Raw genomic sequence first — 18589 nt, forward strand, 5'->3', positions numbered from 1 at the left:
CGCCACAGTTTGCAGCTTTCCTGAGTAATAAGATAGTCAGCCAGCCTTCCTTCTAAAATGATCACAATTCAGCTGTCACCAGCATTAATTTAGTCACCTTAACATAGTAACATAGTAACATAGTAACATAGTAACATAGTAGATGACGGCAGAAAAAGACCTGCATGGTCCATCTAGTCTGCCCAAGACAAACCTTAGTATAAGCGCTTTCATAAGTACATAAGTACATAAGTAGTGCCATACTGGGAAAGACCAAAGGTCCATCTAGCCCAGCATCCTGTCACCGACAGTGGCCAATCCAGGTCAAGGGCACCTGGCACGCTCCCCAAACGTAAAAACATTCCAGACAAGTTATACCTAAAAATGCGGAATTTTTCCAAGTCCATTTAATAGCGGTCTATGGACTTGTCCTTTAGGAATCTATCTAACCCCTTTTTAAACTCCGTCAAGCTAACCGCCCGTACCACGTTCTCCGGCAACGAATTCCAGAGTCCAATTACACGTTGGGTGAAGAAAAATTTTCTCCGATTCGTTTTAAATTTACCACACTGTAGCTTCAACTCATGCCCTCTAGTCCTAGTATTTTTGGATAGCGTGAACAGTCGCTTCACATCCACCCGATCCATTCCACTCATTATTTTATACACTTCTATCATATCTCCCCTCAGCCGTCTTTTCTCCAAGCTGAAAAGCCCTAGCCTTCTCAGCCTCTCTTCATAGGAAAGTCGTCCCATCCCCACTATCATTTTCGTCGCCCTTCGCTGTACCTTTTCCAATTCTACTATATCTTTTTTGAGATACGGAGACCAGTACTGAACACAATACTCCAGGTGCGGTCGCACCATGGAGCGATACAACGGCATTATAACATCCGCACACCTGGACTCCATACCCTTCCTACTAACACCCAACATTCTATTCGCTTTCCTAGCCGCAGCAGCACACTGAGCAGAAGGTTTCAGCGTATCATCGACGACGACACCCAGATCCCTTTCTTGATCCGTAACTCCTAACGCGGAACCTTGCAAGACGTAGCTATAATTCGGGTTCCTCTTACCCACATGCATCACTTTGCACTTGTCAACATTGAACTTCATCTGCCACTTGCACGCCCATTCTCCCAGTCTCACAAGGTCCTCCTGTAATCGTTCACATTCCTCCTGCGACTTGACGACCCTGAATAATTTTGTGTCATCGGCGAATTTAATTACCTCACTAGTTATTCCCATCTCTAGGTCATTTATAAATACATTAAAAAGCAACGGACCCAGCACAGACCCCTGCGGGACCCCACTAACTACCCTCCTCCACTGAGAATACTGGCCACGCAATCCTACTCTCTGCTTCCTATCTTTCAACCAGTTCTTAATCCATAATAATACCCTACCTCCGATTCCATGACTCAGCAATTTCTTCAGGAGTCTTTCGTGCGGCACTTTGTCAAACGCCTTCTGAAAATCCAGATATACAATATCAACCGGCTCCCCATTGTCCACATGTTTGCTTACCCCCTCAAAAAAATGCATTAGATTGGTGAGGCAAGACTTCCCTTCACTAAATCCGTGCTGACTTTGTCTCATCAGTCCATGTTTTTGTATATGCTCTGCAATTTTATTCTTAATAATAGCCTCCACCATCTTGCCCGGCACCGACGTCAGACTCACCGGTCTATAATTTCCCGGATCTCCTCTGGAACCCTTCTTAAAAATCGGAGTAACATTGGCTACCCTCCAGTCTTCCGGTACTACACTCGATTTTAGGGACAGATTGCATATTTCTAACAGTAGCTCCGCAAGTTCATTTTTTAGTTCTATTAATACTCTGGGATGAATACCATCAGGTCCCGGTGATTTACTACTCTTCAGCTTGCTGAACTGACCCATTACATCCTCCAAGGTTACAGAGAATTTGTTTAGTTTCTCCGACTCCCCCGCTTCAAATATTCTTTCCGGCACCGGTGTCCCCCCCAAATCCTCCTCGGTGAAGACCGAAGCAAAGAATTCATTTAATTTCTCCCTGATACTGAGCACTTCTCCCCCTTATTTCCAATATTCTGCATTCAGGAAGAGGTTCAATTTACTTCTTATGTAATTTGATTTATTCATTAAGGATTGATAAGTAGGCAGAAAGAAAAAATTGAAAAGAAGCTTGCCGTAGAGGCATAAGAAAAAACATCTTAAGGTTCATCTGAAGTAGGAAGGCTGAGGAAGTCAGGTAGATGACGGATGATAGAGGGGTATCCTATGTATCCTGTCTGTCAATCTGTCTCGTAACCTTATCTTGTCTTCCTCTCTTCAATAGAGCCTTGTCCCTTATTTGTCCTGTCTGTCTGTCCTGATTTAGATTGTAAGCTCTTTTGAGCAGGGACTGTCTTTTCTTCATGTTCAATTGTGAAGCGCTGTGTACCACTGGTAGCGCTATAGAAATGATTTATAGTAGTAGTAGTAGAAGCCTGCCCTTGCAGATCAGCAACGCGGCTGCGCAGGCTTCTGTTTCTGTGAGTCTGACGTCCTGCCCTTGCTGATCTGTAAGGGCAGGCTTCTACATGGAATGCTGCTAGCGGAATAGCAACATTAACATTCCATGTAGAATCTCCAATAGTAGCAACATTCCATTTAGAATCATTCCTTTGTGTACTTCTACCCTTATCCTTATTGGTCCTGTCTGTCTGTCCTGATTTAGATTGTAAGCTCTTTTGAGCAGGGACTGTCTTTTCTTCATGTTCATTTGTGAAGCGCTGCGTACGACTGGTAGCGCTATAGAAATGATTTATAGTAGTAGTAGTAGAAGCCTGCCCTTGCAGATCAGCAACGCGGCTGCGCAGGCTTCTGTTTCTGTGAGTCTGACGTCCTGCCCTTGCTGATCTGCAAGGGCAGGCTTCTACATGGAATGCTGCTAGCGGAATAGCAACATTAACATTCCATGTAGAATCTCCAATAGTAGCAACATTCCATTTAGAATCATTCCTTTGTGTCCTTCTACCCTTATCCTTATTGGTCCTGTCTGTCTGTCCTGATTTAGATTGTAAGCTCTTTTGAGCAGGGACTGTCTTTTCTTCATGTTCAATTGTGAAGCGCTGCGTACCACTGGTAGCGCTATAGAAATGATTTATAGTAGTAGTAGTAGAAGCCTGCCCTTGCAGATCAGCAACGCGGCTGCGCAGGCTTCTGTTTCTGTGAGTCTGACGTCCTGCCCTTGCTGATCTGCAAGGGCAGGCTTCTACATGGAATGCTGCTAGCGGAATAGCAACATTAACATTCCATGTAGAATCTCCAATAGTAGCAACATTCCATTTAGAATCATTCCTTTGTGTCCTTCTACCCTTATCCTTATTGGTCCTGTCTGTCTGTCCTGATTTAGATTGTAAGCTCTTTTGAGCAGGGACTGTCTTTTCTTCATGTTCATTTGTGAAGCGCTGCGTACGACTGGTAGCGCTATAGAAATGATTTATAGTAGTAGTAGTAGTAGAAGCCTGCCCTTGCAGATCAACAACGCGGCCGCGCAGGCTTCTGTTTCTGTGAGTCTGAGGACGTCAGACTCACAGATACAGAAGCCTGCGCGGCCGCGTTGCTGATCTGCAAGGGCAGGCTTCTACATGGAATGCTGCTAGCGGAATAGCAACATTAACATTCCATGTAGAATCTCCAATAGTAGCAACATTCCATTTAGAATCATTCCTATGTGTCCTTCTACCCTTATCCTTATTGGTCCTGTCTGTCTGTCCTGATTTAGATTGTAAGCTCTTTTGAGCAGGGACTGTCTTTTCTTCATGTTCATTTGTGAAGCGCTGCGTACGACTGGTAGCGCTATAGAAATGATTTGTAGTAGTAGTAGAAGCCTGCCCTTGCAGATCAACAACGCGGCCGCGCAGGCTTCTGTATCTGTGAGTCTGACGTCCTCAGACTCACAGAAACAGAAGCCTGCGCGGCCGCGTTGTTGATCTGCAAGGGCAGGCTTCTACATGGAATGCTGCTAGCGGAATAGCAACATTAACATTCCATGTAGAATCTCCAATAGTAGCAACATTCCATTTAGAATCATTCCTATGTGTCCTTCTACCCTTATCCTTATTGGTCCTGTCTGTCTGTCCTGATTTAGATTGTAAGCTCTTTTGAGCAGGGACTGTCTTTTCTTCATGTTCATTTGTGAAGCGCTGCGTACGACTGGTAGCGCTATAGAAATGATTTGTAGTAGTAGTAGAAGCCTGCCCTTGCAGATCAACAACGCGGCTGCGCAGGCTTCTGTTTCTGTGAGTCTGACGCAGGACGTCAGACTCACATAAACAGAAGCCTGCGCGGCCGCGTTGCTGATCTGCAAGGGCAGGCTTCTACATGGAATGCTGCTAGCGGAATAGCAACATTAACATTCCATGTAGAATCTCCAATAGTAGCAACATTCCATTTAGAATCATTCCTTTGTGTCCTTCTACCCTTATCCTTATTGGTCCTGTCTGTGTGTCCTGAGTTAGATTGTAAGCTCTTTTGAGCAGGGACTGTCTTTTCTTCATGTTCAATTGTGAAGCGCTGCGTACCACTGGTAGCGCTATAGAAATGATTTGTAGTAGTAGTAGAAGCCTGCCCTTGCAGATCAACAACGCGGCCGCGCAGGCTTCTGTTTCTGTGAGTCTGAGGACGTCAGACTGACAGATACAGAAGCCTGCGCGGCCGCGTTGCTGATCTGCAAGGGCAGGCTTCTACATGGAATGCTGCTAGCGGAATAGCAACATTAACATTCCATGTAGAATCTCCAATAGTAGCAACATTCCATTTAGAATCATTCCTTTGTGTCCTTCTACCCTTATCCTTATTGGTCCTGTCTGTGTGTCCTGAGTTAGATTGTAAGCTCTTTTGAGCAGGGACTGTCTTTTCTTCATGTTCAATTGTGAAGCGCTGCGTACGACTGGTAGCGCTATAGAAATGATTTATAGTAGTAGTAGTAGTAGTAGAAGCCTGCCCTTGCAGATCAGCAACGCGGCTGCGCAGGCTTCTGTTTCTGTGAGTCTGAGGACGTCAGACTCACAGATACAGAAGCCTGCGCGGCCGCGTTGCTGATCTGCAAGGGCAGGCTTCTACATGGAATGCTGCTAGCGGAATAGCAACATTAACATTCCATGTAGAATCTCCAATAGTAGCAACATTCCATTTAGAATCATTCCTATGTGTCCTTCTACCCTTATTCTTATTGGTCCTGTCTGTGTGTCCTGAGTTAGATTGTAAGCTCTTTTGAGCAGGGACTGTCTTTTCTTCATGTTCAATTGTGAAGCACTGCGTACCACTGGTAGCGCTATAGAAATGATTTATAGTAGTAGTAGTAGAAGCCTGCCCTTGCAGATCAGCAACGCGGCTGCGCAGGCTTCTGTTTCTGTGAGTCTGACGTCCTGCCCTTGCTGATCTGCAAGGGCAGGCTTCTACATGGAATGCTGCTAGCGGAATAGCAACATTAACATTCCATGTAGAATCTCCAATAGTAGCAACATTCCATTTAGAATCATTCCTTTGTGTCCTTCTACCCTTATCCTTATTGGTCCTGTCTGTGTGTCCTGAGTTAGATTGTAAGCTCTTTTGAGCAGGGACTGTCTTTTCTTCATGTTCAATTGTGAAGCGCTGCGTACGACTGGTAGCGCTATAGAAATGATTTATAGTAGTAGTAGTAGTAGAAGCCTGCCCTTGCAGATCAACAACGCGGCCGCGCAGGCTTCTGTTTCTGTGAGTCTGAGGACGTCAGACTCACAGATACAGAAGCCTGCGCGGCCGCGTTGCTGATCTGCAAGGGCAGGCTTCTACATGGAATGCTGCTAGCGGAATAGCAACATTAACATTCCATGTAGAATCTCCAATAGTAGCAACATTCCATTTAGAATCATTCCTTTGTGTCCTTCTACCCTTATCCTTATTGGTCCTGTCTGTGTGTCCTGAGTTAGATTGTAAGCTCTTTTGAGCAGGGACTGTCTTTTCTTCATGTTCAATTGTGAAGCGCTGCGTACCACTGGTAGCGCTATAGAAATGATTTATAGTAGTAGTAGTAGAAGCCTGCCCTTGCAGATCAACAACGCGGCCGCGCAGGCTTCTGTTTCTGTGAGTCTGACGCAGGACGTCAGACTCACAGAAACAGAAGCCTGCGCGGCCGCGTTGCTGATCTGCAAGGGCAGGCTTCTACATGGAATGCTGCTAGCGGAATAGCAACATTAACATTCCATGTAGAATCTCAAATAGTAGCAACAGAATCTCCAATAGTAGCAACATTCCATTTAGAATCATTCCTTTGTGTCCTTCTACCCTTATCCTTATTGGTCCTGTCTGTGTGTCCTGAGTTAGATTGTAAGCTCTTTTGAGCAGGGACTGTCTTTTCTTCATGTTCAATTGTGAAGCGCTGCGTACGACTGGTAGCGCTATAGAAATGATTTATAGTAGTAGTAGTAGTAGTAGAAGCCTGCCCTTGCAGATCAACAATGCGGCCGCGCAGGCTTCTGTTTCTGTGAGTCTGAGGACGTCAGACTCACAGATACAGAAGCCTGCGCGGCCGCGTTGCTGATCTGCAAGGGCAGGCTTCTACATGGAATGCTGCTAGCGGAATAGCAACATTAACATTCCATGTAGAATCTCCAATAGTAGCAACATTCCATTTAGAATCATTCCTATGTGTCCTTCTACCCTTATTCTTATTGGTCCTGTCTGTGTGTCCTGAGTTAGATTGTAAGCTCTTTTGAGCAGGGACTGTCTTTTCTTCATGTTCAATTGTGAAGCACTGCGTACCACTGGTAGCGCTATAGAAATGATTTATAGTAGTAGTAGTAGAAGCCTGCCCTTGCAGATCAGCAACGCGGCTGCGCAGGCTTCTGTTTCTGTGAGTCTGACGTCCTGCCCTTGCTGATCTGCAAGGGCAGGCTTCTACATGGAATGCTGCTAGCGGAATAGCAACATTAACATTCCATGTAGAATCTCCAATAGTAGCAACATTCCATTTAGAATCATTCCTTTGTGTCCTTCTACCCTTATCCTTATTGGTCCTGTCTGTGTGTCCTGAGTTAGATTGTAAGCTCTTTTGAGCAGGGACTGTCTTTTCTTCATGTTCAATTGTGAAGCGCTGCGTACGACTGGTAGCGCTATAGAAATGATTTATAGTAGTAGTAGTAGAAGCCTGCCCTTGCAGATCAACAACGCGGCCGCGCAGGCTCTGTTTCTGTGAGTCTGACGCAGGACGTCAGACTCACAGAAACAGAAGCCTGCGCGGCCGTGTTGCTGATCTGCAAGGGCAGGCTTCTACATGGAATGCTGCTAGCGGAATAGCAACATTAACATTCCATGTAGAATCTCAAATAGTAGCAACAGAATCTCCAATAGTAGCAACATTCCATTTAGAATCATTCCTATGTGTCCTTCTACCCTTATCCTTATTGGTCCTGTCTGTCTGTCCTGATTTAGATTGTAAGCTCTTTTGAGCAGGGACTGTCTTTTCTTCATGTTCAATTGTGAAGCGCTGCATACGACTGGTAGCGCTATAGAAATGATTTATAGTAGTAGTAGTAGAAGCCTGCCCTTGCAGATCAACAACGCGGCCGCGCAGGCTTCTGTATCTGTGAGTCTGAGGACGTCAGACTCACAGATACAGAAGCCTGCGCGGCCGCGTTGCTGATCTGCAAGGGCAGGCTTCTACATGGAATGCTGCTAGCGGAATAGCAACATTAACATTCCATGTAGAATCTCTAATAGTAGCAACATTCCATTTAGAATCATTCCTTTGTGTCCTTCTACCCTTATCCTTATTGGTCCTGTCTGTGTGTCCTGAGTTAGATTGTAAGCTCTTTTGAGCAGGGACTGTCTTTTCTTCATGTTCAATTGTGAAGCGCTGCGTACCACTGGTAGCGCTATAGAAATGATTTATAGTAGTAGTAGTAGAAGCCTGCCCTTGCAGATCAGCAACGCGGCTGCGCAGGCTTCTGTTTCTGTGAGTCTGACGTCCTGCCCTTGCTGATCTGCAAGGGCAGGCTTCTACATGGAATGCTGCTAGCGGAATAGCAACATTAACATTCCATGTAGAATCTCCAATAGTAGCAACATTCCATTTAGAATCATTCCTTTGTGTCCTTCTACCCTTATCCTTATTGGTCCTGTCTGTGTGTCCTGAGTTAGATTGTAAGCTCTTTTGAGCAGGGACTGTCTTTTCTTCATGTTCAATTGTGAAGCGCTGCGTACGACTGGTAGCGCTATAGAAATGATTTATAGTAGTAGTAGTAGAAGCCTGCCCTTGCAGATCAACAACGCGGCCGCGCAGGCTTCTGTTTCTGTGAGTCTGACGCAGGACGTCAGACTCACAGAAACAGAAGCCTGCGCGGCCGCGTTGCTGATCTGCAAGGGCAGGCTTCTACATGGAATGCTGCTAGCGGAATAGCAACATTAACATTCCATGTAGAATCTCAAATAGTAGCAACAGAATCTCCAATAGTAGCAACATTCCATTTAGAATCATTCCTATGTGTCCTTCTACCCTTATCCTTATTGGTCCTGTCTGTCTGTCCTGATTTAGATTGTAAGCTCTTTTGAGCAGGGACTGTCTTTTCTTCATGTTCAATTGTGAAGCGCTGCATACGACTGGTAGCGCTATAGAAATGATTTATAGTAGTAGTAGTAGAAGCCTGCCCTTGCAGATCAACAACGCGGCCGCGCAGGCTTCTGTTTCTGTGAGTCTGAGGACGTCAGACTCACAGATACAGAAGCCTGCGCGGCCGCGTTGCTGATCTGCAAAGGGCAGGCTTCTACATGGAATGCTGCTAGCGGAATAGCAACATTAACATTCCATGTAGAATCTCTAATAGTAGCAACATTCCATTTAGAATCATTCCTTTGTGTCCTTCTACCCTTATCCTTATTGGTCCTGTCTGTCTGTCCTGATTTAGATTGTAAGCTCTTTTGAGCAGGGACTGTCTTTTCTTCATGTTCATTTGTGAAGCGCTGCGTACGACTGGTAGCGCTATAGAAATGATTTGTAGTAGTAGTAGAAGCCTGCCCTTGCAGATCAGCAACGCGGCCGCGCAGGCTTCTGTATCTGTGAGTCTGACGTCCTCAGACTCACAGAAACAGAAGCCTGCGCGGCCGCGTTGCTGATCTGCAAGGGCAGGCTTCTACATGGAATGCTGCTAGCGGAATAGCAACATTAACATTCCATGTAGAATCTCCAATAGTAGCAACATTCCATTTAGAATCATTCCTTTGTGTCCTTCTACCCTTATCCTTATTGGTCCTGTCTGTGTGTCCTGAGTTAGATTGTAAGCTCTTTTGAGCAGGGACTGTCTTTTCTTCATGTTCAATTGTGAAGCGCTGCGTACCACTGGTAGCGCTATAGAAATGATTTATAGTAGTAGTAGTAGAAGCCTGCCCTTGCAGATCAGCAACGCGGCTGCGCAGGCTTCTGTTTCTGTGAGTCTGACGTCCTGCCCTTGCTGATCTGCAAGGGCAGGCTTCTACATGGAATGCTGCTAGCGGAATAGCAACATTAACATTCCATGTAGAATCTCAAATAGTAGCAACAGAATCTCCAATAGTAGCAACATTCCATTTAGAATCATTGCTATGTGTCCTTCTACCCTTATCCTTATTGGTCCTGTCTGTCTGTCCTGATTTAGATTGTAAGCTCTTTTGAGCAGGGACTGTCTTTTCTTCATGTTCAATTGTGAAGCGCTGCATACGACTGGTAGCGCTATAGAAATGATTTATAGTAGTAGTAGTAGAAGCCTGCCCTTGCAGATCAACAACGCGGCCGCGCAGGCTTCTGTATCTGTGAGTCTGACGTCCTCAGACTCACAGATACAGAAGCCTGCGCGGCCGCGTTGCTGATCTGCAAAGGGCAGGCTTCTACATGGAATGCTGCTAGCGGAATAGCAACATTAACATTCCATGTAGAATCTCTAATAGTAGCAACATTCCATTTAGAATCATTCCTTTGTGTCCTTCTACCCTTATCCTTATTGATCCTGTCTGTGTGTCCTGAGTTAGATTGTAAGCTCTTTTGAGCAGGGACTGTCTTTTCTTCATGTTCAATTGTGAAGCGCTGCGTACCACTGGTAGCGCTATAGAAATGATTTATAGTAGTAGTAGTAGAAGCCTGCCCTTGCAGATCAGCAACGCGGCTGCGCAGGCTTCTGTTTCTGTGAGTCTGACGTCCTGCCCTTGCTGATCTGCAAGGGCAGGCTTCTACATGGAATGCTGCTAGCGGAATAGCAACATTAACATTCCATGTAGAATCTCAAATAGTAGCAACAGAATCTCCAATAGTAGCAACATTCCATTTAGAATCATTCCTATGTGTCCTTCTACCCTTATCCTTATTGGTCCTGTCTGTCTGTCCTGATTTAGATTGTAAGCTCTTTTGAGCAGGGACTGTCTTTTCTTCATGTTCAATTGTGAAGCGCTGCATACGACTGGTAGCGCTATAGAAATGATTTATAGTAGTAGTAGTAGAAGCCTGCCCTTGCAGATCAACAACGCGGCCGCGCAGGCTTCTGTTTCTGTGAGTCTGAGGACGTCAGACTCACAGATACAGAAGCCTGCGCGGCCGCGTTGCTGATCTGCAAAGGGCAGGCTTCTACATGGAATGCTGCTAGCGGAATAGCAACATTAACATTCCATGTAGAATCTCTAATAGTAGCAACATTCCATTTAGAATCATTCCTTTGTGTCCTTCTACCCTTATCCTTATTGGTCCTGTCTGTGTGTCCTGAGTTAGATTGTAAGCTCTTTTGAGCAGGGACTGTCTTTTCTTCATGTTCAATTGTGAAGCGCTGCGTACCACTGGTAGCGCTATAGAAATGATTTATAGTAGTAGTAGTAGAAGCCTGCCCTTGCAGATCAGCAACGCGGCTGCGCAGGCTTCTGTTTCTGTGAGTCTGACGTCCTGCCCTTGCTGATCTGCAAGGGCAGGCTTCTACATGGAATGCTGCTAGCGGAATAGCAACATTAACATTCCATGTAGAATCTCCAATAGTAGCAACATTCCATTTAGAATCATTCCTTTGTGTCCTTCTACCCTTATCCTTATTGGTCCTGTCTGTGTGTCCTGAGTTAGATTGTAAGCTCTTTTGAGCAGGGACTGTCTTTTCTTCATGTTCAATTGTGAAGCGCTGCGTACGACTGGTAGCGCTATAGAAATGATTTATAGTAGTAGTAGTAGAAGCCTGCCCTTGCAGATCAACAACGCGGCCGCGCAGGCTTCTGTTTCTGTGAGTCTGACGCAGGACGTCAGACTCACAGAAACAGAAGCCTGCGCGGCCGCGTTGCTGATCTGCAAGGGCAGGCTTCTACATGGAATGCTGCTAGCGGAATAGCAACATTAACATTCCATGTAGAATCTCAAATAGTAGCAACAGAATCTCCAATAGTAGCAACATTCCATTTAGAATCATTCCTATGTGTCCTTCTACCCTTATCCTTATTGGTCCTGTCTGTCTGTCCTGATTTAGATTGTAAGCTCTTTTGAGCAGGGACTGTCTTTTCTTCATGTTCAATTGTGAAGCGCTGCATACGACTGGTAGCGCTATAGAAATGATTTATAGTAGTAGTAGTAGAAGCCTGCCCTTGCAGATCAACAACGCGGCCGCGCAGGCTTCTGTTTCTGTGAGTCTGAGGACGTCAGACTCACAGATACAGAAGCCTGCGCGGCCGCGTTGCTGATCTGCAAGGGCAGGCTTCTACATGGAATGCTGCTAGCAGAATAGCAACATTAACATTCCATGTAGAATCTCCAATAGTAGCAACATTCCATTTAGAATCATTCCTATGTGTCCTTCTACCCTTATCCTTATTGGTCCTGTCTGTCTGTCCTGATTTAGATTGTAAGCTCTTTTGAGCAGGGACTGTCTTTTCTTCATGTTCATTTGTGAAGCGCTGCGTACGACTGGTAGCGCTATAGAAATGATTTGTAGTAGTAGTAGAAGCCTGCCCTTGCAGATCAACAACGCGGCCGCGCAGGCTTCTGTTTCTGTGAGTCTGAGGACGTCAGACTCACAGATACAGAAGCCTGCGCGGCCGCGTTGCTGATCTGCAAGGGCAGGCTTCTACATGGAATGCTGCTAGCGGAATAGCAACATTAACATTCCATGTAGAATCTCCAATAGTAGCAACATTCCATTTAGAATCATTCCTATGTGTCCTTCTACCCTTATCCTTATTGGTCCTGTCTGTCTGTCCTGATTTAGATTGTAAGCTCTTTTGAGCAGGGACTGTCTTTTCTTCATGTTCATTTGTGAAGCGCTGCGTACAACTGGTAGCGCTATAGAAATGATTTGTAGTAGTAGTAGAAGCCTGCCCTTGCAGATCAGCAACGCGGCTGCGCAGGCTTCTGTTTCTGTGAGTCTGACGCAGGATGTCAGACTCACATAAACAGAAGCCTGCGCGGCCGCGTTGCTGATCTGCAAGGGCAGGCTTCTACATGGAATGCTGCTAGCGGAATAGCAACATTAACATTCCATGTAGAATCTCCAATAGTAGCAACATTCCATTTAGAATCATTCCTTTGTGTCCTTCTACCCTTATCCTTATTGGTCCTGTCTGTGTGTCCTGAGTTAGATTGTAAGCTCTTTTGAGCAGGGACTGACTTTTCTTCATGTTCAATTGTGAAGCGCTGCGTACGACTGGTAGCGCTATAGAAATGATTTATAGTAGTAGTAGTAGTAGAAGCCTGCCCTTGCAGATCAACAACGCGGCCGCGCAGGCTTCTGTTTCTGTGAGTCTGAGGACGTCAGACTCACAGATACAGAAGCCTGCGCGGCCGCGTTGCTGATCTGCAAGGGCAGGCTTCTGCATGGAATGCTGCTAGCGGAATAGCAACATTAACATTCCATGTAGAATCTCCAATAGTAGCAACATTCCGTTTAGAATCATTCCTATGTGTCCTTCTACCCTTATCCTTATTGGTCCTGTCTGTCTGTCCTGATTTAGATTGTAAGCTCTTTTGAGCAGGGACTGTCTTTTCTTCATGTTCAATTGTGAAGCGCTGCGTACCACTGGTAGCGCTATAGAAATGATTTATAGTAGTAGTAGTAAAGGGAGCACTCAAGGAGGACAAGGCCATAGCTGAAAGACTAAGGCCTCTTTCACTAAACTGTACTAGTGATTCCTGGCACAGCAAATGAGAGGAAGCCCACTCTTTGGGATTCTGCCAGGTACTTGTGTCCTGGATTGGCCACTGTTAGAAGCAGGATACTGGGCTAGATGGACCATTGGTCTGACCCAATATGGCTACATGTTCTTAAGTTGTAATACCAACACTAAATGCAACGAATTGGCAAATTACAGTCACCAATATATCAAATCTTTACTGCTGCATACAACAAAACAAAAGATATGAGTTTAAAAACCTGCCATAACTTTTTCAGTTCTTAAACCCCACATTAGCAAGGAAAAGCAAAGCAATGACTTACCAGATTTACTAATGGTCCTCCAGAATTTCCATACTGAAATGAAAAAAAAAACCTTGTCTTTACAATTAATGCATTAAAGAGGATTTCATATCCAAGGAACACAGGAGGGAAGAAAGATGGAAAAGGAAGGAAGGAAAATGTAAAAATGAGAAGGCTTGAAAGAAGGCAGGACAGTAAGGAGAGAAAATGGGAAAGAGGACAGGAGAGCAAAGAGACAGGAAGGGACAGAAGTAGAGCAGGAAGAGAAGAACATGGAAGGGCAGGAAAGGGAGAACATGGGAAGGCAGGAGAACAAGAAAACAGGAAGGGTTGGAGGGAAAGCAGGAAGCAGAGAAAGTGGGAAAGAAGACAGGAAAGTAAGACTGGAAGGGATGGAGGGAGAGCAGGAAGGAGATAAAGTGGGAAGGAAGAAGATTGGAAGGGATGAAGGGACAGCAGGAAGAGGAGAACTTGGGAGAGGCAGGAGAGCAAAGAGACAGGAAGGGATGGAGGCAGAGCAGGAAGGAGAGAAAGTAGAGAAAGTGGGAAGGAAAACAGAAAAGCAAGGAGATGGAGGGAGGGCAGGAAGGAGAGAATATGGGAAGGAGGACAGGAAAGCAAGGAGACTGAAAGGGATGGAGGGCGGGCAGGAAGGAGAAAACGTGGGACGGGCAAGAGAGCAAGAAGACTGGAAGAGATGGAGGGAGGGCAGGAAGGAGAGCAAAGAGACAGGATGGGATGGAGAGATGGAAGGCAGGTAAACATTTCATGAGTTGCTTTGCACACACATTAATGATGGCATCGGTCTGGATGTAATCCATGTCAGAGTTGCGAAGTCCCAGCTCTTTTCCCCCTCGCTGGGTGGTGCTGACAATCCCTGTGGTCACAGTATTCTGAAGCGAGAATGGACTTCCAATGGCAACCACAAATTCTCCCGGCCGCAGATCTCCTGAGCGTCCCAGCAGTAAGACGGGCAGCTTCCCCTGTGAAGAGAAAACCAGTTATCCACACTTGTAACCAGGGACTTTACAACAGAGGCTCTTCTCCATGGAATCAAAGCCATTGGCAAAGTTCACTGAAGAGACCTCTGGGCTCCTAATTTAAAAGTGCAGAACAGACTGTTATTGTCTTCCTTATGAAAAGGTTATTACTCTACACTTCTCCAAAATTCCCAAGAAATTCCTTACAGAGAAAACATTACACTCCGCTGCCCCAAATCCAGTTAGTGCTGCCTGGTACTTGCCCCAAACTTCACATTTTGCATCTTCACTCACTTGTAAAACAACCCGATAAAAAAAGATCTCAGACACACTTGGCACACCGCATTTCATTTTGGAAAAGGCAGTCCCTGTCCTCTCGCCACCTTGGAACCATATCTGCTTGGTGCAGGAAAAAGTGTTATTATGGACACTGCAGGAAGTGTGGGTTATTTTCAACTAGCCCACTCCTGGGGGGTTAATAACTGTTTCACCTGCAAAAATGACTGTGAAAATGGCCCTGTAAATATTGAAGTACCGGTAACAGCTCAATGCTGACTGGAATGTCACGTCTGAGCCCTGTGTATGGACATAAAATCACATATAATCCCAACCTGATTCCATGATCTACCAAAGATCTATTGTAAGTTCTCTTATTCACTCCCCCAAAACAATTTGATTAACATCTTGTTCTAATCAATGCCGTTGCCACATCTTCGAAACATGGAAACACATGTTTTCCAGCAACACGAGGTAATGAGAATCAAACAGAAAGGCTTCTCTCAAAATGAATCATGCTGCTTGTGCAACACATCTGTCTCATTAGCTGAGATCTCCACAGAGAGGATAAGCTTCTGACCCACTAGCCGAAAACCCTATCAGAGAGATGAACCTTGGCTTCGGTACCAAGATCCCATCTGTTTCAGTAGCTGAGGTCCCGGCAGGGCAGATAAGCCTCTGCCTCACTAGCTGAGGTCCCCATGGGCAGAAAAACCTCTCTTACTAGCTGACATCCCAGCAGGCCCAATAAGCCTCTGCCTCACTAGCTGGGGATCTCTCACATCTTTTGCCTGTTTCTCTGTCACTGCCAGGCCCACGGAGGGGAGGGGCAGAGGAGGCAAGATTGCTTGGGCCTGGTCTCAAAGGGGGGTCCGGCTAACCTAGTGGCATGGGGGGCCTGAGCCCCTTCACTTTGGGCTCGGGCCCACCCAACTGCAGTACCTTGAATGGCTGGCAGGGATACCCAAGCCCTGCCAGCTAAATATCTCTGCATCCCAAACCTCCCCCCCTTCTCTGCCCTTCTCATGCGCCCTATGGAATGCCTGCTCCATCTGCAACAAACTTCCCTATATCCATGACCTTTTTATCACTCGTAGCCTCCATCTGCTTGCGATAACTGAAACTTGGCTCTGCCCTGATGAATCTGCCTCAGTCACAGCCCTCTGCCATGGTGGTTATCTGTTCTCCCATACTCCTCACCCTATTGGCCGTGGTGGTGGTGTTGGTCTATTACTCTCGCCCTCTTCCAAATTTCAATCTCTTCTACCACCTCAGTCTCTCTGTTTTTCTTCCTTTGATGTCCACTCCGTCCGCCTATTTACTCCTTTGCCTCTTTGAATAGCAGTTATTTATCGTCCCCCTGAAAAATCCCTTTCATCCTTTCTCAGCGACTTTGACGCTTGGCTTTCCTTCTTTCATGATCCTTCCTCCCCCTCCTTGGCGACTTTAACATTCATGTTAATGATCCCTCCAACTCTTACGCCTCTCAGTTCCTCACCTTAACATCCTCCTTCAATCTTCAACTATGCTCCACTACTTCCCCTACCCACCAAAATGGTCACTGTCTTGATCTTATCTTCGCCTATAACTGCTCCCCCTCCAATTTCTCTATCTCTAAACTTCCCCTTTCTGACCATCTAATAACCATCACACTCAAACTTCCTCCCACCCAATCTTAACCAATTTATCTAGGAATCTCCAGGCCATTGACCCTACTACCCTATCCTCCAATGTCTCGAACCTCTTCTCTACCATTACAGCATCCAAATCTGTCAATGATGCCGTCTCCTCCTACAATACAATTCTATCTTCTGCCTTAGACACTCTTGCACCTCTCATGTCCCGTCCTATAAGATGTACCAAACCCCAGCCCTGGCTAACCCCTAAAATCTGCTACCTACGTTCCTGTACCCGTTCCGCCGAACGCATCTGGCTGAAATCTCGTGCCCTTGCTGACTTCTCTCATTTCAAATTCATGTTGACCCCCTTCCAATCTGCTCTCTTCCTTGCCAAACAGGACTACTTTATCCAGCTGACTAATTCTCTCGGCTCAAACCCTCGACTTCTCTTCGCCACGCTAAACTCTCTCCTCAAAGTGCCTCCACCCCCAACTCCCCCCTCACTATCTCCCCAGACCCTAGCCGAGTTCTTCCATGACAAGGTTCAGAAGATAAACCTCGAATTCTCTACCAATCCACCCCCGCCTCTCCCTCCCCTTGTCTGTTCCCCTATTTCCTCAACCCCTCCGTCCTTTTCCTCCTTTCCTGAGGTCACTGATGAAGAAACATCACATCTTCTCTCCTCCTCAAAACGAACTACTTGTTCCTCTGATCCCATTCCTACCCACCTTCTTAACACCATCTCTCCTACTATCACCCCTTTTATCTGTCATATCCTCAATCTCTCCCTTTCCACTGCAACCGTTCCTGATGCCTTCAAACATGCTGTGGTCACACCACTCCTGAAGAAGCCTTCACTTGACCCTACCTGTCCTTCCAATTATCGACCCATCTCCTTCCTCCCTTTCCTTTCCAAGTTACTTGAACGCGCCGTTCACCGCCGCTGCCTTGACTTTCTCTCATCTCATGCTATTCTTGACCCACTCCAATCTGGCTTTCGCCCTCTTCATTCTACTGAAACTGCACTTTAAAAAGTTTCTAACGACCTGTTTCTGGCCAAATCCAAAGGCCTCTACTCTATCTTAATCCTTCTCGACCTATCCGCCGCTTTTGACACTGTTGATCACATCCTACTCCTTGATACACCATCTTCATTTGGATTCCAGGGCTCTGTTCTTTCCTGGTTCTCCTCCTACCTCTCACTTTGCACCTTTAGTGTACATTCTGGTGGATCCTCTTCCACTTCTATCCCTCTACCAATCGGTGCACCTCAGGGTTCTGTTCTCGGTCCTCTCCTGTTCGCCATCTACACTTCTTCCCTTGGCTCTCTGATATCATCCCATGGCTTTCAATACCATCTCTATGCTGATAACTCCCAAATCTACCTCTCTACCCCCGAAATCTCAACCACCTTCCAGACCAATGTCTCAGCCTGCCTGTCTGATATTGCTGCCTGGATGTCTCAGCGTAATCTGTAACTCGACATGGCCAAAACCGAGCTTCTCATCTTTCCCCCTAAACCTACCTCCCCTCTCCCCTCTTTCTCTATTTCGGTGGATGGCACTCTCATTCTCCCTGTTTCATCTGCTCGTAACCTTGGAGTCATCTTTGACTCCTCTCTCCTCTCCTCATATTCAGCAGATTGCCAAAACCTGTCGTTTCTTTCTCTACAACATTAGCAAAATCCATCTCTTCATCTCTGAGCACTCTACCAGAACCCTTATCCACACTCTTATCACCCCCCTGTCTTGATTATTGTAACCTACTACTCGCCGGCCTCCCTCTTAGCCATCTCTCTCCTCTTCAATCAATTCAAAACTCTGCTGCGCAACTCATTTTCCGCCAAAGTCGCTATGACAACATTAGCCCTCTCCTTAAGTCACTTCACTGGCTCCCTGTCCGTTTTGTCTCTCTGCGGCTCTGGTCACTGCCAACCCTGTCTGATCACCCCACTTCTGGCCACTTCACCTTATTCACCCTGCTCCTGTGCCTTTTGTACATTCAGATTCTTTGATTCAAGAAGCTTCATTGACCTGTCAGTCTGTACAAGATGTCAAAGCCATGCATAGAGACAGCAGCCGTTTCATTTCAATATATTTTGATTATTATGATGAGATAACAACCAAAGAACAATAAGTATTCAGTACAATGTGTGGATAGTTACTAAAATAACATAACTACTGATATGACCTAACAGACACTGTATAAATACAGATAAAACCCATAGTAGTGCTATCCAGCTAGTACAATCACTGGTACTTAGTCATCTGGACTATTGTAACTCACTCTACCCCGGTTGTAAAGAGCAAATACTCAAAAAACTC

At 45.9% G+C, this 18589-nt stretch overlaps 1 protein-coding gene across 1 annotated transcript in view; it reads right to left on the reverse strand.

The window, feature by feature from the left end:
* HTRA1 (HtrA serine peptidase 1) overlaps positions 1–18589 on the reverse strand; it is a gene marked incomplete at its 5' end in the record, with an annotated part of 125746 nt that overhangs the window by 38843 nt on the left and 68314 nt on the right. The window contains 2 exons of the mRNA XM_030204704.1: positions 13412–13444; positions 14179–14373. Of these exons, the coding sequence (XP_030060564.1) occupies positions 13412–13444; positions 14179–14373 (228 nt within the window). The remainder of the gene's footprint in view (positions 1–13411; positions 13445–14178; positions 14374–18589) is intronic.

The sequence above is a fragment of the Microcaecilia unicolor genome, chromosome 5 (genome assembly GCF_901765095.1).
Source record: "Microcaecilia unicolor chromosome 5, aMicUni1.1, whole genome shotgun sequence".
NCBI lineage: Eukaryota > Metazoa > Chordata > Amphibia > Gymnophiona > Siphonopidae > Microcaecilia > Microcaecilia unicolor.